This window comes from Rhamphochromis longiceps, linkage group LG7 (genome assembly GCF_057381845.1).
Source record: "Rhamphochromis longiceps isolate RC_006_pf linkage group LG7, R_longiceps_female_GT1.1, whole genome shotgun sequence".
NCBI classification, from domain to species: Eukaryota; Metazoa; Chordata; class Actinopteri; order Cichliformes; family Cichlidae; genus Rhamphochromis; species Rhamphochromis longiceps.
In genome coordinates, this window is record NC_140563.1 from 46,523,256 (window position 1) to 46,544,687 (window position 21,432).

The 21,432-nt window shown below is 40.2% G+C and overlaps 1 protein-coding gene and 1 non-coding gene across 2 annotated transcripts; both read left to right on the plus strand.

Moving 5' to 3' along the window:
* Positions 1 to 8,720: 8,720 nt before the first annotated feature.
* On the plus strand, positions 8,721 to 21,432 carry ddx54 (DEAD (Asp-Glu-Ala-Asp) box polypeptide 54). Its single transcript, XM_085413921.1, has 20 exons — positions 8,721 to 9,004; positions 9,908 to 10,034; positions 10,119 to 10,189; positions 10,278 to 10,466; positions 10,592 to 10,641; positions 10,732 to 10,773; positions 11,050 to 11,145; positions 11,235 to 11,356; positions 12,372 to 12,433; positions 12,761 to 12,892; positions 12,988 to 13,198; positions 13,299 to 13,430; positions 13,582 to 13,803; positions 13,915 to 13,988; positions 15,710 to 15,910; positions 19,406 to 19,554; positions 19,645 to 19,758; positions 19,848 to 19,958; positions 20,074 to 20,165; positions 20,321 to 21,432. The coding sequence occupies exons 1-20, from the start codon at positions 8,888 to 8,890 to the stop codon at positions 20,560 to 20,562; spliced, it is 2,556 nt and encodes an 851-aa protein (XP_085270047.1). The 5' UTR covers positions 8,721 to 8,887; the 3' UTR covers positions 20,563 to 21,432.
* trnac-gca (transfer RNA cysteine (anticodon GCA)) lies at positions 9,161 to 9,232 on the plus strand. Its single transcript has one exon. It is a non-coding gene; the product is annotated as a tRNA-Cys (tRNA).

Genomic DNA, 21,432 nt, shown 5'->3' on the forward strand with positions numbered 1-21,432 from the left:
TCATCTCTCTTGTCAGCTCCTGAAGAAAACAAATGAGAACACAGATGAACAGTGAAGCAACGAGTGTGCTCCTTTTCCAGTTGGGTCAAGCACATCAGTCAGGATTAATTCCTGATTGATAATCCATTGCTCCTAATAATAGCTCTATCACAATGTGTTAAAAGCCCAGCAGCTAAATGGGATGGCACGCAGGGGTCCTGGGTTGATGTGTGTCTAAGTGTGCATGTGTGTGTCTCTCAGAGAGGGAACAATGCCAGAGGACTTGCAAACACACTTTCCCAATTGGGCAGGTTATCTGAGCTTGGTGTATCACTGCACTTGCACACTGTGGAGAAAATTCTATCTAATCAAGAATTAAAGACTAAATCCTTTCTTAGAGACTGTAATACCAGCGGATAAGGCAGGCTTTGTGGTAAGCCCTCATTCCCTCCCCACCCAAAGCTACATATGGTCTGGCCTGATAGATGGCTGCCAATGATTGCTATCATTCATATTAAGACATATTGACAGGGTCAAAACCAGATTTTGCCACATATGTTTGTATGTTTTCAACACAGATGAATGCAGATACGGAATAATTTCATTAGAGAGCATATTTAGAAATTAAATAGATAATCATATCCTGCAGTTCTTCTCTTTTGTTTTGTGTTACACTTGCGCGCACGTGCCTGTTGTTATTAGTGCAGCAGCGTGTCAGTTGTCTCACTTTTTTGTGTTTTTATCCATGAGTCATTGTTTGTGAGAGTGTGAGAGAACGACAAACAGAGCAAGGACAAAAGAAGTGAAAGCAGTGTCTTAGTGAGGTAGAAAGGTTTATGTGGACAGTTGTTGTGGGCCTAAGGAGAATATATCCATGTGGGGAGAGAATACACATTATTCAGCTAACTGTGGAAGTAATACTGCCCATGCTTGCACACATGGAAACACAGCTCAGCGTGCCACAGTTCTGATTCGTCATGGTCAGGGCTGATGAATCTGTAATGTGAAATTTTCTTCCACGTCTTACCAAAGCAAATAAAAGAGCAGTGCTTGTGAAAGTCCCCATGCTGATGTGCACATGCCGTTTTAGTCACAACCTTTTTCTTCTCTCACCATCTCACAGCTCTTATTCATTTACATTCTGCTGAGCTGCTTGAGTCTTTGAGTGATAAAGCCATGAAAAAGAGAGTGAGAGAAGGATCGACTCCAAGGGGGGAAGAGGAGGTCCAGCAGTACAATGATGAAAGTAAGTCTTTCCCAAGCCGCTTCTGATACACAATAGCCGCTTAAAATACCCTTGAAGTCCCTGCCGGTGGCTAGTTTAGAGTGACAGTGACAAGAATAGGGAAGGCTACATGGCTTTAAATTCTTGATGAAATTGCAATTAAGACACCAGAGGAAGAACTGAGCCCGAGGCTGTGCAAGCAGCAACTTAAACACACATTGTGGAGGAGATGAAACTGAAAATGCCCATTAAGTCCTAACCACAGCCTTGTGGGTTCTCTGCTGTGTTAATGAGCAGTAATCCAGTGTTTGATCACATTGCTTCACAACATGTAAGGACACTCTGGGGGAGCTTATGCAGAGCAAAATCAAAACAAAAACTTTAGAAGCTGCATGAGAAGCAGTGAGGTCTGAGGTCGTCTCAGGAACCACCAGTTTGCCTGGTTGTAGAAATACTCGCAGGTCTCTTTTACTCCCCTTTAGGGAGCGTTTTTGCACATTTGTCACATGTCTTAAGATTATTGGTTTAATGCTGGCACAAGCTGTAAGATTAACCATGGGAGCCCAGAAGGGGAAGCTGCCTTTTAGTACCCACAATACATATGTAATTGAAAGTTTGACCAAATGTACATACCTCTGCAGTTTTACACTGAAGGCAGTGAAAAGCCGGATTCTCCTTATACAGCAAAGGAGATCTCTAAGAAAAAGGCTTAGAATCAGCTCGAGGTACGTAAGCGCTTCTGCGTTTTGATTTATTGCTCTGAAACAGCTCACATCGTTCTTATGGATTTATGTGCATTTCCTCTTGAGTCCTTGCAGTTACAATGAAACATTTTCCCTGTTTCTCATGAAATAGTACTTCATGCATGTGCTGTAATGTATAAAAAGCATGCTTCCAAAAGTTGCAGAATTAAAAGGTATATCTAAATAAAAAAGTTTGCAGAGACAAAATATCAGAGGTTTGGATTTGAAAGTTGACACAGGGGCATGTTTACCACCACGTTGCATCACTTCTTCTTTTACCAACACTAAGCGTTTGAGAAGTGAGGAGGCCAATTACTGTATTTTCTAAAATGTTTTTCCCCACATTTATTCATGAGGTAAGATTTCAGCTGCTAAGAGTTCAGGGCTTCCTGTGTCAACTTCGCTGTGTCAGAATAAATCAGATGTTCTGAATGGTCAGCAGGCAGCTCAGTTTAGCAGCTAGAATCCTTAAAGACATTTTGGAATAAGCAATGACTTCATGTTCTCTAAGGCACCTTCATAGCATTCCAGACACTGGTTTACACTGTGCTCTGGTAATAAGCCAGACAATCCTTCTCCCATTTGGCTCAGTGGATGCCACATCCCCATTTCTAATTTCTTTTTAAATTTCTTGATCTGTTAGACCGCCGAACCCTTTTCCATTTTCCCTCAGTCCTTAAATGAGCAGCATTTCCGGATCTTGCTTGTATTTGTTTTTTGTATTCTTTGTCGCATGGTAACCTAATGGTTTTCAGAAGTGCTTCTGAGCAGTGAATTACACCACAGAGTCAGTCTGCTTTTCTAAATCCCCAAAACGCCAAATCCCAAATTCTCAACATCCTAAACTTTTTTTTTCTTAATTGTCACTGATTTGGCATCAGTTTCCAACCTAGACACATTTCCCAGGCCCCACTGAGAATTTTTACTAAACTCTAAAGACATTAACAGTCACCAGAACACATTCTTCACAGTGATTCACCACCGGAGGCAGATGTTAAAACACGTTTCCAGAAAATGAAATCATCAAAACTCTCAACACAATCGGAAAAGAGTTCACCACTTTGTCAAAACTCCACACTTCTCTTGCAAAATGAAACACAGCACTTAAAACCACGCTCTCTCATCTGAAAAACAACTCCTTCCACTAAAACATTCTATGTACACACAGTACTACATCACCTATTTTAAGTAGTAAATAGCAAAACTAATCATTTCTCTTACATAATGCATTGGCAATATGAGAAATACTATAAAGAAAAACCAGTGTGCAGATGCAAAAGGTAACAAAGGCACTACAAAAAAAAGTAAATTTGCCTTCTGCTCTCTGGGGGGCCTCCTCTTAACCCTCCCCTGTGTTCTTGCTGCACCATCGTCTTGCCTAACGCCTGTACAAGTCAGTTGAAGTTACTTGAGGGCTGTTTCATACTCTGATGCAGGATTAAATTGTTATTCCAGTTGAGTTATCAATACAAAGTGTGCTAAATGCTTAAATGATGCAATTTGTGTTGAGAGATTTCCAAAACTGTGATTTCAAATTACATTTAAATGAGCCAGATGGAACTGTGCTCAGAGTTTAGCAGTTTGGAGTCACGTTGTTGACACACAAGCTTCATGATATTAGAAATGTCTGCAAATTTCTATTTTTTTGGGTTAAATAATGAGGAAAACTGTAAACACAGCATGAGACGTATAGTTAGTCCTATGAGCTATATCGTACACGTAAAGCATAAACGCTTATCATATCGTTTGTTCTTTGTTTTAGTTTCTTTTGTGAATAAAACAAGTAGGACACATTGAATAACCTACCTCAGTAGAGATCCTCTGTTGCTGCCATAATCTTGGCTATTTACTGTATAGTCATGTTGCAGGAGATCCAGGAAGACGGGGGGGTTGCGTTCAATCCCTGTGTGCTACATATTTGGCAACTTGTGTAGAATTGCAAGACAGCCTCAGGAGGCTGGAAAAACCCTCCCATACAATTTTCTGATGTAGCATGTAATGAAGCCTCAGTAGAGTCATTACTTTGTGTCTTGTGCATGATGGCGCTGTATGGTTTCAAGCATAAATAAAACTGTTTTGATCCGATTGTGAGATACTGCCACAAGAGAACGAAGTTTAGTGAGAGTTCTGAGAAAAGAGTGAGCGCTTCCAAGAACTGTAATGCAAACACAAGCTTAGTTTTGGGCCTTGATCCTTGCATAAAGAGCTTTCTCTCTGGATTCCCTGAATCTTTTAATAATATTACAGTAGATGATGACATGACTAAATTCTTTGCAATCCTACGTTCAGAAAAGTCATTCTTAAATTGGTGAACCTTTTATCTTCTCTGTCTTTTACAAAGTGGCGAGCCCATGCCCATTTTTACATCTGATAGGATCAGTTTCTCCGACACGCTTTTTTAAAAACACCTAACCTAACCTAAAGAGCTTTTTATTACGTGAATACACAGCATTCCATACTTCTGAAAACATGCTGCTAGTGACAAATTCAAAGTTAAGACATATTATTAAAAAACAGGACAAATATAAAAGTTCCATTTCAACATTTCAATGTGTCTGTGTTTTATTTTCAGTTGAATTTGATCAAATACCACAAAACTTTTCAACAGTCAAAATCACCTATTGAGAGTTGGCCTCAGAGGTTACAACGTCGATCATGATGGGTTAAGTCGGGGTCCAGAGAAATCCCCAGGTTAACATACTTGTAAGTCTACTTGAGCATGTGAGTGCTGCTCCTCTGAGCGTCTTATCAGCCTGTGGCACTAAGCGTGGCAGGGTCCAGTCAGTGGCCAGATATTTTGTGCATGGCTGCTCTGTCTTCTTGCCCAGGAGCTTGGGGGGGTGGGGGTGGCAGTTAAAGCCCAGGGGCCTCTCACCATCTGCTGCTCTCACTAGGGGTGGGACAATTACACTCACTGTGCAGAACATCCTCTCTGCTCGGGCTCTGAGACTTTTATCTACCTCACCAGGTTATTCACATCAGCATGATTCACTCTGCCTGTTGGCATATTGAGCAGAACGTATAAATAAGGACTACAGAGTTAAATAAATATACAACTTAAATAGACGTCCAAATGTTTCAGGCGTTCTTCATATTTTCCAAACTGCTGTACTTGACTGATTTTAAAATTATGGAATTGTAAGTTTTCTTTAAGGGCTGAAAGAGTTTGCTGTAATAATAATAATAATAATATAAAAAATGCATCTTTTTAGGTCATCACTCAGTGTAATTCTTGCATTTGACAACTTGGATAGAATTTTCTTTCATGAAACAAAAATCCAAAGCAGATATTTCCTCCCATACGGCCATTTAAAACTATCTGAGGAGCTGTTATCAGATTTCCGAGATTAATGTGCCCCTTGGATGTACAGCGTCTGGCATGAAAAATCAAACCAGTGTTTGAAGGCTTGCTGCAGGGATTTGAACGCCTGATATGCTACAGTGCATCAGTTGCAACACTAATTGGATGTTTGGACTATTTTTAAAAGGTCCACTGAACCCACGGCCAGCTTTTTGAAGAGTGCTGTGATAAATTATTGAGTCGACACAGATATGGAAGAATATTTCACTTCTACCCCCATTTAAAAGCTAAGCTTTACGAACCATAAACTCAATAATCTCTTAATTTAAACATTCCCCTCAATCTCCAAGGCTTAGAGGCAGCATCTGCCACATACAGAAACATCTTTAGAAAAATCCAACCTGACACATGTTGACATCTGTTTCCCTAATGACTTTCATTCAGCGTTCACTCGCTCACAGACTGAATGGCAGACTAGTGTATTTGTGCACTCACTAAAACACACACTGCAGAGTTTTTAGAGGTTTTAGCTTCTATGCAAGTCTCCTACAACCAAAAATACATTTGCATTTTAAAGATCTTATGATCACACTTAGAGAAAGATGGGTTGTTCTGCAGCCACGTCCCAAATTGGAAAATTAAAACATGCTACTGTAGCTTTGTTTTTTTCCCCTCTGTAGCCCAAGATGCACATCAACAAAAACATTAAAAGCCCTGCCTGATGAATAATAAATAACCCCAGAAAAGAAACTGCCAGAGTCACATGATGTGGAGATGAAGGAGTTATTCAGGAGGGCTCTGCAAAGTAGGAAAACTGAGAGTTAAGATACTGCCAAGAGCTTTGGAGGCTGACCCGAAGGCATGCTGATGCCAAAATCCCGGTTTTATTTGAATGCTTAGTTGAAACCACCACAACTTTCCCGCTGCTGCCAGCTTCATATCTTAATCCCCCCAGGCTTTATCACTTAAATCACCCATAAGGACAAAAGCGGAATCCTATCCTGGCGACTCGCTGCACCTATTGCCTGTGTGTAAGCCCTCTCAGCTCCCTGAACAGATTTGGGTGCAGGCCACCAAAGTCAGGCTATGTCTGTGTGTGTGGAGGGGGAATATGAATGGCATTAGCTCCAGGCTGTTGCCATGGTGTTGACTTATTTACTGTACGTCAGCCCACTGACTTCAAGCAGCACATTACATATTTTTTTTTGGCTGTCAGTGTCAGTGTTATCATCCAAAGGACACATTTCCACTGGGTGATTTAAAAAATTCAACTGTGGCTGGCTGTGAACAAGTGAAGTTTATGAGCAGGGGCACAATGTGCTCTGAGCTGGAGATACACCTACCCAACAGAAAACGCGTTGTTAGTTTTAATTCATGATATACTTATAATAAAAAGAGTTCCCTTGAGAGGGAAACAAAAAAGTAGTTCATCAAAAAGGTGTGAAAAAGCACAAGGGAGTGATTGTGAACGGACAGCACGGCTACACCATGACAGTTGGGGGGTGGGGAGGTGATATCTTGGGCAGCTGTTTTCTTGAGCAACACGACGACTTGCATTTTAATGAAACCACAAAGGACATTTTATTTTGTGCAAAAATCAATACATGGATGAGTGGATTACAAGAGACTACCAGAGGCAAATATTGCCAAAATGTCTTATGTGAAACCATTTTAGCATAAAATGAAATAAGACCACAAGACAAAAAATAAAAAAAGCTCAGATTTGATCCTAATATTTGATCCCTTCATTTATCCGGTTGTGTAAGATTTGAATTTGAATTTCAAAGATTTGTTCTGTATATCTTTGACACTGCGCATTTAAAGAGTAGAGGGAGCACTCTGTTTAGTAATACCATCAATGATAGTGTGATAACGAATGATAAAATACTTTTTTTCTGCTTAATGTGCTCATAAGGTGGCTGTGAGGCTCCTGAACTCTCTGCCCCCCTCTCACGGACAATAACCATATCCAACTTCTTAATAGCAATGAACTGGTCTGCATTGGTGCATCATATCTTTATTCTCTTCCCCCTCCTGCCCCCCCCCCCTCTTTCTTAAATAGATAACTATCATATCTGATATCATATCTCACAGTACAATAATATTGAATGGGTTGCATTGTTGTATTTTGTCATGTTTCTCAGGTCTTTGTCTGAATTTCTACGAACATTATTGCTAAGGATTGTCTTATTGCATTGGAGTCACACTGGGTTAAATATGTACACTTGGGTTTTAAGGGGTATTTATTATTTTCTTCTTTTTTTTGGGTTGTATGGAAGCCCCAAACGCAATTTCATTGTTCTTGACAATGACAATAAATAAATAAATACTAAATACTAAATACTAAATTTAAAAGGAATAATCCTAAATTTAGCACTGCAAGTAATTAACAAGGAAACTTTGAGATTCTGTCCCCCAAGCCTGTGTTTGTGCCAGCAACTAAAACTGTTTTTTTGGAGCATATTTCAGGGTTGTATATAGGACAGTTGTGGCGTGGATGGGTAGACTTTCCCTGCCAAAATGTGCTGTGCACTCACAAAAAGTTATGCAACTGAAAGAATTTGTCTTCCACGAGTTTTTGAGTCATATAAAAACACAGTCATCAGAATGAAAGCATATTTGGGTAACGCTCTTTTGCATGCTTGAAGAATATTTTTTATCTCTTTAGTTGTTTCCTGGGGCTAAGCTATACCCAGCACCAAGGAAAAGAAAAAAAGAAAAAAAGAACACAGCTTTGTTACTTTGATTTTTTTATCAGTCAGATAAGAGAGATTATATTTGCAAAAATGTGCAACCTTAGTGATCTTAATGTGAATTTGTCTGGATACACTGGAGCTGCAAGATACGGGAACTGTCTGTGACTGTGAATAATACATCGTAGAGATTCAAACTATGACTCAGCAATGAGACATCTGTGCCAGCTTTTATATGTATATAGAAACACTAAAACAATAGGGCAAATGGGTGAGGATGCTTCGTATCAAAAAGAAATGAAAAGCAGCGTTCCTGTTTGATTCCATTTGTACAATACACTGATTAAAATAGATGAATACATTAAGAAATGAATGTTACCCCACCACTGTGAGAGGCCAAGTGGCAAATGTTGTGCTGCTTTTAACAGAATTTAAATAGTCCGGCAAGATATATAAAAAAACATAATGTGACATCTTGGGTGCAGGCATATAAAGATTAACCCAAAGAGCTCAAAATCTGCACACCAGCATTCAGATTAATCTTTAAAAGCTTTCAGATTTTAAACTATATATCAGTGCTTTCTTTTAAAAAAATCCAATTTTACTTTTAGGGTGAGTGAACAAATTAATTCTAGAAATTTAAGAAACGTAGTCACAGACTTATTAAAAGAAACAGTCTTTAAATCCTGCATGTAAATGAAATATTGTTGTAGCTTGTAACGCGTTTCACACTCCCTGGCAGTAGGGGGCAGCGTTGAGTTTCAAGCCACGCGACTGCACTTGGAGGTAGAAGAAGAAAATGAAGCTCACACGTGTTTTCAACATGTCTGCGTGCTGTGTCTTTTGATGGGGTGTTTTGAAAACTTGATGCCATTTCGATAATTCAGAAATCTGCAGAGAAAAACAAATTTCCTGCCGCGGGCTGAAAGGACACTAAAGTGACAGGATGGCTCAGAGAAAGAAGAAGCTGACGAAGAAGAAGAGACACACAGCCAACAGAGAGCCGGAGACCGACTCTGACGGAGACTTCGAGCTGGCTGTTGAAATTAAAGACGATGATTCGGTAAGTTTTAAATGATTAAAACCTTCTTACACGTCCTCTCGAGTCTCTTAATCATCTGATCGTCGATCTGCGCGATTCATCGATGTCTAATGTCGCTGTTTTGAGCCCGCAGCTCTGTCAGCTACTCATGGTTTTGCTGAGCCAGTAGAAGGCAGAGGGGGTATAGCTCAGTGGTAGAGCATTTGACTGCAGATCAAGAGGTCTCCGGTTCAAATCCGGATGCCCCCTGAAAAAACAGTTTCTTCTCATATACTCTGAATTATTTGTTAGTACCATTGCAAAAACAGTTTGTTTCCTTCCGCTCTAGTTTTAAACTAAACTAAACCCTGAAAGTAGAATGAAAAACTAGTCTCTAGAATAAGAAAAAGGTTAAACTAATTGAAAATGTTGCCTTTAGAACTGCCCTAATTTCTCCAGATATTTTTGTCCATAATATTTGTCAGAGATGCTCTTGTGCATACATTAACTGTACCCAGTGGTTATTTAGGTACAATTTTGATGTTACCTTCAGATCCAAGTCGTCTGGCCATTCTCCTCTGGCATTAACAAGGCATTTTTACCAAGAGAACTGCCACTCACTGGATATTTCCTCGTTTTTTTGCATCATTCTCCGTAAACCCTAGAGATGGTTGTATAGTAGATCAGCAGGTTTTGAAATGGTAAAAATTTGTAAATAACAAAGTGGCATCTGTGGATATTTAGCGTTTTGCTGCACCAGAGATGTAGGTCTCCCACTCTTACATCACAGCAACAACCCTTGACCATAAGATTTTTATTAATTCATTCTCAGTATAAGGAATATTGAAATCTTTCACTGTATAACGTTTTGATCAGTTTTTTAGACGTCTTGAAGGTTTCATCTTGCTAAGAAGTAGTGCTCGTGTTTCTTTATTTGTCTCACAGCCAGGGCGGAAACTGCCGCGCTTCCCTGCAGCATCAGAGTGCTTGTCAGATGTGGAGCCAGACACCAGGGAGCTGGTCAGAGCTCAAAACAAGAAGAAAAAGAAATCTGGAGGGTTTCAGTCCATGGGTAGGTTTTCCACTATCTGCCTACTTGGATGTGTCCATTTGAGCTGAAACAAAGCTAGATGACCTGTCTGATGTCTGATTTCAGGTCTCAGTTACCCTGTTTTTAAAGGCGTCATGAAGAAGGGTTACAAAATTCCTACTCCCATCCAAAGAAAGGTTTGTTGGTGCTGCTTCGAGGTTATGTGTCATGTTACACTGTGATGTAAATATGTGACTTATTACCCTCTTCTTTTCACCACTTCAGACTGTACCTGTAATTTTGGATGGAAAAGATGTTGTAGCCATGGCTCGGACTGGCAGCGGTAAGACTGCTGCCTTCCTGATTCCCATGTTTGAGAAGCTAAAGGCCCCTCAGGCCCAAACAGGAGCCAGGGCCCTCATTCTGACCCCCACCAGAGAGTTGGCCCTACAGACCATGAAGTTCACGAAAGAGGTGAGTGGAAATTACCGTTCATGTAGGTCTTGCAGGTGAAAAGTGTGAAATAAAGCCGTTAACTACATCTTTAGGTGTGTCATTAATGTACTACCTGTTTTCCTTTCTCTATCGGGGTCTCGCAGCTGGGAAAATTCACCGGTCTCAAGACTGCTTTGATCCTTGGTGGAGACAGGTGCGTGACTACTTAGCTGTCTTGTTACTTTGTTCTTCTTGTTGCTCTTTGATGTTGTCTGTTAATGTGAATGCCTCTGCTGTTTTTCAGGATGGAAGATCAGTTTGCTGCTCTCCATGAAAACCCTGACATGTGAGTGCTTTTATATATTTATTTATTTAACCTCCCACCAACCCCCAACGTGGAGACCTAAGTTAATGAATATGATAACAAAGACATGTAGAAGTTTCAAATTGATACCATAGTTGTGTCTACTGCAAATAGGTATCAAATCCCACCGATCTTGACCTTAAGGTTAGAATTCAGAGGTCAAGTTTTTTGAAAGTCACATGATAACTTAAGAAAAAGGGTACATAGGATTTTATGGATTTTTATGCTGAAATGCTAAGCTCAGTTCTCCCCCTTCAGTATCATCGGTACCCCTGGTCGTCTTATGCACGTTGTCATGGAGATGAACCTGAAGTTGCACAGTGTGGAGTATGTGGTGTTTGACGAGGCTGACAGGTGAGAAATTGCATTTTTCATGTTTTTTTTGTTTTTTATTTATTGCTCTAATTTTCCAAATTGAATTCTGAAATGTTTTCCTGAATCAGGTTGTTCGAAATGGGCTTTGCTGAGCAGCTTCAGGAGATCATCCGCAGACTTCCAGACACTAGACAGACTCTGCTGTTTTCTGCCACCCTGCCTAAACTGTTGGTGGAGTTTGCCAGAGCTGGTAAGATTAACCGTTTCATTTCTACTCTGTTAGGTTTAATTCAGTTGAGTCCAAGTCACAATATTGAAACTCTGTGATGTAAGTAAACAGCCTAAATTATAGATAGAGACCGAGTTGATTTGTTTCATCTGAATGTAGTTGACATCTTCTGCATATTAGAGAAAATGCATAAACTGTCTTCTAATGTTTTCCCATAGCTGCTGTTTTTAACTGTCGTCTGGCCTTTCTCACCTTCATGCCCCACTTCCCTCAGTTTTTGTTAATCATGAAAAAAAAGAAAGTTAGCATCTTTTTTTTCTTGGGAAATGAAAGTTAGCAGAATCTATTGATATACACTTGTTACCTTTTCACTACAAAAATCACATTCAAAGTCATATCCATTTGAGTCCCAGTCACACAGATCTAGAGAACAGTTGGTAAACACCTGCCAACCACTGGTTGGTAGCACAAAATGTGTATTCCCTGACCAGTTGGTGGGTGCTAGAGGTTGCTGGTGTTTGCAGGGTTAAATTGGTTACATGTAGGTTGCAAACACTTGCCAATTACTCCACAAGCAGCGGTGAAACTGTGAAATGGCAACACTAACTGTGCCTTTTTCAAATGTGTTAGCCACGTTGGTGAGGCATAACTTTAACTTTGAAGGTGAATGGTTTCCACTTCCAGTTTGTATCGTTCTTCAAGTTTTACTGCTGATCAGCTGGTAAGTTAGTGAGTGCTTGGAGACAAGTTGGCATTTTCTATACAAACCTCTACAGTTGTTACCTGGATCCTCACTGGAGAGGGACATGTGACCAGAGACCATAGAGAGTGAATGATATTCTTTGACTTCAGGGGATTATGGGAAATAACTGCTGACAACGAGAAGTGGGCGTAACCTGAACTGAAGATCAAGTTTTTCTGGCTTATTTTCTCATCATAAAGCATATTCATTCAACTTAGCTTCCATATTTTTTCGCATCTAAAGGCAAATGAACCTAATTATATTCACACCGGTGTATACAAACTTTTTTCTCAGGCCTGACAGAACCTGTACTGATTCGTTTGGATGTGGATTCCAAGCTCAGTGATCAGATCAAGGTAAAAAGGCAGAATTTGCTTTTGTTTTATTTACCTTTTGGTTAATCTGAGAAATTAGATGGAAGGTTTTACATTATTTATTACAACCTGAGTACAGGATTATTGCATCTACTCTACATGCTAACTTATGTTAAATCAGCTACTGTGTCAGTGTCTTGGTCTTTCTACTTGTTGCTCTGTCTTCAGACACTTGCTATTCAAACATTTTGTATTCTTCTCCCAGAAATGTTGAAAGATTTAAATGTAAAGCCCAAAGCAAAAGTCCTTACAGTCACCTGATGTTTCCATGGCTTTGAGCATGTTTTAATTTCTTCTAACTTTCATCAGCTGTCATTCTTCCACCTGCGTGTGGATGACAAGCCGGCTCTGCTGCTCCACCTCCTGAGGAACGTAGTGAAGCCTCAGGAACAGACAGTGGTCTTTGCTGCCACCAAACACCATGTGGAGTACCTAAAGGAGGTAAGATAACAGTGTAGCCTAAATTTGTGAGAATGTTAAATATTGTTTTAAAAACTAGAGCTTTAGTTGACTTCTTTTTTTCCCCTGATGTCCAGCTGCTGTCGTCAGAAGGTTTAGAGTGTGCCTACATCTACAGTGCCCTTGATCAGACTGCCAGGAAGATCAACATTGGGAAATTTGTGCATCGGAAAGCCATGGTGCTTCTGGTGACTGATGTTGCTGCTCGTGGTATAGACATCCCCCTGCTGGATAATGTCATCAATTACAACTTCCCCTCCAAGGCCAAACTTTTCTTGCACAGAGTTGGTGAGCAGCTGTATGCAGAAGGAACAAAGTGATTGAGCCTCTTTAATTTGAAATGATTAGGCCAGCATTACGTGTATTTCCCCCTGTCTTTTCCCATCAGGGCGTGTGGGACGAGCGGGCCGAAGTGGCACAGCCTATAGTCTGATTTGTCCTGATGAAATGCCTTATGTCTACGACCTCCACCTCTTCCTAGGGCGACCAGTTCAGTTTGCTTCACCTGAACACACACAAGGTAGACTCCACTGCATGCCTGTCAGGTTTTAAAGTGATAGATGAACTGTTTAACTGATGTGCTACACATTTGAGGTTGCTAATAAACTTTATTTAGTGCTCTTTTTATCTGTCACTGTATTGAAATGTCTGCATTTCTTTTCGTACTCCAGATTCAGAAGGTGTGTTTGGTCGAGTCCCTCAAAGCATCTTGGATGATGAAAGTGCTCATCTGATCACGTCTCACGAAAACTCCCTGGACCTGCAAAATCTGCTCCGTGTCTCAGAGAACGCCTACAAGCAGTACCTCAAGTCGCGGCCAAACCCCTCGCCGGAGTCCATCAGACGGGTTAAAAACACAGATGTGTCCAGCATGGGTGTCCATCCAGTACTTGGTAAGTTCAAAGGAGGATAAAGTATAAAAAGAAGAGAGAAGTTATGAAAATAATCAAAAGGAGTAGTGAGGAACTGATGGCAGTTAAGTAAGACAGTTTGATTTGTTTCAGGGTGTGGTCTGGAAAAAATGGAACTGGAGTGCCTTCAAATAGTCGATGCCATCAAGAGCTACAAATCCAAAGCGGTGAGTTTGATGCAGACTAGAGCTGGGCGATATGAGATTTTTTCATATCACGATATGTTTTTTTCATTTCAGGCGATAACGATATCTATCACGATATAAGCCAAATAACTATATTTGTAAGATTTAAATGTGCCGTTGCTCACAAGTAAAATGTGAAATAATGAGCAGCTTGTTTTTATTTAAATATTTATTTCCCATAATAAGTTCAACAGGGTAGATGTACTTAAGGAACATGAGACTTTTTCAGGTAAATAAAGGCAAATATTGCAAACTACACAAAAGGCAGCCGCTAAAGCGTTTAAGTTTCAAAACAGAACAAACAAAAACAGACTAAATTGTCAATTCCACTTAGAAACAAAATATTAATTCTAAAAATAAATCTTAGTTTGTTTTACAGAAGAACAGACAAAAATGACTAACTTTTGTCAATATCAAATAAACTGAGAACTAAAAGGAAATTCTCAATCTCTCCTTGTTGTATAGCTTAGCTTTTCAAACAGTTTTAACAGTTACTTTAGTCTGACAAAAGCCGAATGACGAATTAGCGCTTCCAGTCAGAGACTGAGGCTACGTCCACACGTACACGGGTGTTTTTGAAAACGGAGATTTTCCGTTTTCGTTTTAAAAAATAATCCCGTCCACACATAAAGGCAGAAATGAAGGAAAACGCTGCTATGAACATGCCAAAGCAGCAGGTGGCGCTAGATTCCTAACCGTGCAGAAATGTTGGCCAATCAGAAGTCTAGAAGCCTCGGTGGGAAAAAGTAAACAAAGCTGGGGCATAGAAGCAGACCCGAGTCGTATGTGTGGACGGACAGTAACTGTGTGTATATGTAAGCATTTAAACACTGCAGAGAGTAGAATTAACAGTAACAGTATTGTAGAAATTCATTTCACTAAAACAATAACGTGGCGCACAGTGTGACGTCAAAAAATGCGCACATCTTTGACGCTGCGTTTTCTCCGTTTTTCTCGCCCACACGTAAATGCAAAAACTGAGTTTTCAAAAATATCCACCCTGGCCGGAGTTTTTAAAAATCTTCGTTTTCAGTGACCAAAAACGCCGTTTACGTGTGGACGAAAGGTGCAAACGCATATAAAAATCTGCGTTTTCAAGAATGCCCAGGTACGTGTGGACGTAGCGCATGCACCAGTTTATTGTATTTCCAGACTTGCTTTCGGCACAATTTACAGTGCACTCTGTTTTTTGTCAGACTTGAAATAGCCGAAATACCTTCACACTACGGAACTTCTCTGGCTCTTCCGTTCGACAATCTCTCCGGCGTTGGAACCATCATCTGTTTTCTCTTCGGTAACCTTCGGTCACGCTCTGTTGATTTTTCTAGTCGGCACACTCATTTCCTCCATTACCCGGGCGGTACGGTGGCTGGCTGCTTCCCAAACAAATACACATGTGCGGCTTGGCACTTGTGCTGTACGTAACAAGTCACGTGACGTGACGCTGCGGCTGTGATTGGTTCGGCTCTGCGCTACTTAATTTGGATTGGCTGTTCCTTTTTTTTTTTTTTTTTTTTTTAAGAGGACAAGAGCGACGAGGTCTATCGCAATAGTTAAATTTTTCTATCGAGAAAAAGTTACATCGCGATACATATCGTTATCGTTCTATCGCCCAGCTCTAATGCAGACACATCGCAGCGCTGCATTTTCTGGTAAAAAGTGTTCTAGTAAGCAAAAAAACATATAATTGTCTCCTGAAATAGACCATCTTCGAAATCAACTCCAGTAGTAAGACACCAGCCAGTGAGGTGATGCGGGCCAAACGCTCTAAAGACACTCGGCTAGTGGACAAATTCAGCAAGCAGAGAGAAGACCGAGCTGCAGAAAGCAGGCTGCAGCAGCCAACCAACCCCACCACTACTGCTGACTGTGACATCACCGAAAAGGATGAGAGTGATTTAAAAGTAAGCATGGGTGAAGTATTGCTTCTTTCTTTCTTCCCTGGATCTCTGTAGTTGCAGGTTTACATCAGTTTCATTAAGGATTAAGCACACATTGAACTCCAGGAAATCATAAATGAAAGTGTGGATATTACCTGTCCACAGATTCATGGTGACTAACTGCTCTTTTAACTGTTTGGTGACTTTGCTTTGTTTGGCGATTGTAGAAATGGTTTACATGAGCTTATAGCTGAGATTCAGAGGTTTCTGCAGCACTTATATTTCTGACCTCTTGTTATAACCGATTAAATGCGATCTCCTCCCTTTTGCCCCCATTTTTGGTGGTGTGGGTGCAAATGATCAGGCATGACATTCTCAAAATAAATCAGATAAGATACTGCAAATAATTATTTCTGCATTTGTGCGATTGAAATGAATTGAAAATGTGTATGCAATGATACAGTTTTAAAGATTTGGCCTAAATAATTTTTCGAGTGAATGAGCCTAAACATGATGACCTAACCAGTGACACCGTGTCACCTGTGAGACACACACACACACACACACACACACACACACACACACACACACACACACACACACACACACACACACACACACACACACACGTACGTATGACTTTGCCGGTCTCAGCTGAAACAATTTCAGTGTTTCAAACCATGTTCCAGGATTTTTCCTTCACCATTTATGAGGTTTCAAGAAGAAGATAAACGACAGATATGAATGTTTGAAAAGGTTATAGATGAAAAGATTCGATGAAAAATACTCAAAGGATAAATTCAATTGTTTATTGTTTTATGAATAAGTTGAAAAAGAAAAAGTTAAACAAGTAAATAAAGAAACAAGGTAAAATGAAGTAAGCACAAAAAGTTAAGAAGTAAATAATGAAACAAGGTAAAATGAAGTAAGAACAAAACGTTAACAAGTAAATAATGAAACAAGGTAAAATGAAGTAAGAACGAAACGTTAACAAGTAAATAACAAAACAAGGTAAAATGAAGTAAGAACAAAAAGTTAAGTAAATAATGAAACAAGGTAAAATGAAGTAAGAACAAAACGTTAACAAGTAAATAATGAAACAAGGTAAAATGAAGTAAGAACAAAACGTTAACAAGTAAATAACAAAACAAGGTAAAATGAAGTAAGAACAAAAAGTTAAGTAAATATTGAAACAAGGTAGAGGAGAGAAAACCCCAACAATCCCCTCTGAGCACGCACTAGGCGACAGTGGGGAGGAAAAACTGCCTTTAAACGGGCAGAAACCTCCGGCAGAACCAGGCTCAGGAGGGGACAGTCAACTGCCGGGACTGGTTGGGGAGGTGAACAGAGGTGGAGCAAGACGAGGCTACACCTGCTGAGGAAGCAGTAGAGTTCCTCCTCCAGGGCCAGCGGAAGCGTTTGTTCTTCTTTTTCATGCAGTTTTCTACAAGAGCTTTTTTTTCCAGGATGAGGGTTCTCAACTCATCGATGGTTTCTACGTTTTGTTTCTCAAGCTTCTTGCATGTTTTCTCCACCTCTTCCAACATTGCTTGTTTTTCTTCAAGCTTTTCCCTGAGCTCTTTGGATGTTTCCTCCTGCATTATCTTGTCCTTGTGCATGTCTGCGTTTCTTTGTTGTACTTCTTTGTACATGTCTTGTAGCTTCTCATTTCTTCTGTGGATATCTTGGAGCGTACGCTGCAGGTCGTCATGTATGTTGTCTTGTTCTTGCTTTTGCGCCTGCATTTCAGTGTGTTTGCGCTTCAAGTTGTTGTATTCCAACAATATCCCCTTAGTGAGCTCGGAGTTGTTTCTCGCCATTTGCTCCATCCTTTTCTGCATGTGCGAGCATTGTTTGTCCAGTTTTTCTTTTTCCCCTTCTAGTTGCTTTTTCTCTTGAAGAAGGTCTTTGTTTTGGCGCAGAGTATCATCCACCTTCTCTTTCAGCATTCTGTATTTTTCCTCCGTGACTTTGAGTTTGTGCTCCATGTCTCTTTGCTTTTTCTCCTGTTCTTCCTTCTGTTGGAGGATTTCTTCATTTTTTTTCACAGCTTCATCGAAGTTTGTTTGGAGCAGCCGATTCATTTGGTCCATATATTGGAGATCCCATTCTGTCTTCTCAACAGTAGCTTTGCTGTCTTTAAGCTGGTTGGACATCTCCTTTAGTTCCACGCTCTTTTGCTTGTTTTCCTTAATTAGGAAGACAATCTGCTCTCGGGCTTGTCCAAACTTGATTCCCCAACCCTCATTAATAATATTTATGTCGGGCTGGCGTTTTTGTCTTTCTTCCAGGTTCTTATTTTGCGCTTCCATCTGTCTACACTTCTCCTCCAGTTGAAGTTTCTCTTCTTCAATCTGTTGAATTTTATTCTGGAGATGGTAGTTTTCCTTCTTACTGTCATGTAATGCCCTTTGGACGGCTAAGAGGTCATTTGGGGAAATTGGCCGGCCACGACAGGAAGGAGAAGCGGCGTAATCTTTTTGCCTTGGTTGGTGTCTTGTTGGATACATGTTGAAGGTTGTACACGACAACAACGAAAAGGTTTCCAAAAGTTTCTGTGGTGAACGCGTGAAGGCTGCAAACACAAATGCTGCGAGGACACGAACTAAAAAACTGCTGTTTCTCACCCCTGTTTAAGGAAAAACTTCAAAGGATCGTGTAGTGACATCATAACTCCGTGAGCCAATGAGATTGTCATGTGACATTTTGGAATGGAGATATTTTTTTTTAAACCGTTTTCAAATGTAACTTAATATTTGACTGTTTCTTAACTGACCTGTTTAGCTGATTAAGAAATGAATTGAAACGAGCATCACTAACGTTATATAACAGACAACAGAAAAAAACAGGGTTTTTCTAAGTAATAGAGGTATAATACATTTTTTAAATTTTTAAAAAAATTATCCTACTTTTTATAAGAGGGAACATTATTTAAAGAATATGTATTTAATTGGAAAACTCTCTATTCATCTAAAGGCTATAACAAAAAAGGTGAGCTTCCTGCTCAAAAATGAAATGACCAAAATAAATGGAGCATTTCTCTGCAATTACAAACTCTGTGTAAACAATCTTGGTTTCAAAATAAGGCTAATGCTGGTGAGATGTGATCACAGGTGTAAATATTACTGCAGATGTTACTATGTCAAAGTTTCACAACTGTCTTATGTTTATTTATGTAGGCAAGACCTACTTTTCACTTCTTTGCTTTGCTATATGTTCTTGAGTGTATTAGTTTGCCAGCAGCACGAACATGTACTAGTGTCAATAATAATAGTACGGTGGATTAGAAAACCTGCTCACAAGTTGAATAAACACCCAGGATTGTTTCATCATTTTCATTCAAAACCAATATTTGAGTCAAAATGAGAAAGTTGTTTGTGCTGTCTGATGAAGAAGAAGCAAAATAAAGTGCCGTTTTGATGTAGATGATGTTGTATACAAACTAGAAGAGGAAGATAGTAGGATCTCTGTATCATGCGTTGTCACTTTGTACCATGTAATTCTTTCTATTTCCACCAGGGGGTGTTTTCAGAGGTGGTAGGTGGTAAAAGAAGAGGTCAGCAGGAAGATGGCGAAGAGCGACCAAAGACCAAGAAAAAGAGGCAGTCAGGCAAAGATGAAGAGTATTATATCCCTTACAGACCTAAAGACTTTGACTCTGAGAGAGGGTGAGGCATTAAACTGTTGCATCTGTTTCTTTAAAAAATGTGAATGGCTTTGTGTTTTATGCTGTTTTGTCCTGTGTTATGCGTCGACAGGTTGAGTCTCGGTGGAGAGGGCAGTGCTTTTGAACAGCAGGCCTCTTCAGCTGTCCTTGATCTCATGGGAGATGAAGGCGATCGCCTTAACCAGCAGAAGAAAATGATGAAATGGTACAAATTTCCCTATGTTTGACTCAGTATCCACCAAATGGTCATTTCAAACTATAATTTAAAGTCTTTTTTCCCCCTTCTTTTTTTAGGGACCGTAAGAGGAAGCGTTTTGTGAGAGAAACGGGAAAAGAAGACCAGAAGAAGAAGATCAAAACAGACAGCGGTCAGGTTATCAGTAACAAGAAGAACAGGAAGAACTTGTATCCTTCCAACAAAAAGCTTCTCTGTGTGCTGCTCTCAATGACCCTCTTCTCTACTCCTATGACAATATTAAGCTGTACTGTGAAGATGTTGTATCACTTGACAACATGTCAGTTATGAGGAGTGGAAGAAAAAATACAAGATTGATGATACAGGATCTGGATCAGATGGAGAAACAGGCGGAGGAGGCAGGAAGCCAGCAAGAGGTAGGAAGGCATCAAAATGAATAGCACAAACATGTTAAATATAGACCATCAGCCACCATGTTTTAACTCAACTCTAAAGGTAAATACTTCAAGTCCCTCTTCCAGCCTTGCGAGCTATAACCTCCAACCTCTTTGTTGTGTCGTGCCTCTCCCAGGTCGTGGCCGTGGCCGACGAGGTCCAAACGTACAGAGCTCCGGTGACCACAAAGCACGCTCGGAGCTGAAAACAAAGGATCAGATCATGAAGCAGCGCAAGAAAAAGCAGAAGCACCAGTTCCTGCAGGGCGGGGGGATGAGGAAGCTCCGCTCCAAGAACAAAAAGTGGCTCGGAGAAGTTAAAAAGTCAGGTTTTGGAAGGGGTGGCCATAAGAAAGGCAAGCTGAGGAAGAAACTGTGAGGAGGACAGAGGGTTGATGGTGTGGAGGACATCACGAGGAACTGGATGATAAGCATCAGAATCATCTGAGATCATCACCAAAGATTTTCCTGGTGCTTCGTGTGACTGTAGATTAAGGAGAAAATGATTTGTGCATCTTTACACTGCAGAAATGCACGTCACTTCTTCCTTGATGGCCTGCTGAACTCTGCGTTTGCCACAGAGTGATGTTTAATTATGATCCACTAACCTGGATTTACTACTTGTAAGCATGTTGGCAGTCTAATAAAAGTGTTTTGGAGTACTGAAATATGTCTTATCAAAATGGTAAAATACAGATATTAAATATTGTGTGCTTAATTTGCAGTTAGTTTCAAAAATCGTCTCGCCCATCTTTTCTTAAAATAAGAGGTGCTCTATAAAAATGACATTAAATTCTGTAAACATGCTCTATTTGCAATTATTTATCATTACTGTTGTCCAAGTGGTCTCATTTCAAAGTTGAAAGCGAGCATCGGAACGGGCAAGAAAGGCGACTTTTAATTGACTTTGAATGTGTTGTGGTTACTGATATCAGATGGGCTGGGTTGAGAAACTGGCTTAGAATTCCTCTTGCCTTCAGCATGGCCACGCCCCTCTGACTTCTGCAATCAACAAGGCATTTTTACCCAGGGAAATGTTTATTTCGCTTTTCAGTTTGGACTGTTCTCTGTAAATTCCTGAGAAAATTTGAGAAGATCAGGAGTGTCTGAAAAACGTAAAACAGTCCATCTGTCACCAACAGCAATGCTGCCTTCAAAGTCACTTAAATCAACTTTTTTTTTCTGGCATGTGATTGGCTGTTTAGATATTTGCATTCAGAAGCAGCTGAATAGGTTAGTGGATAGTGGG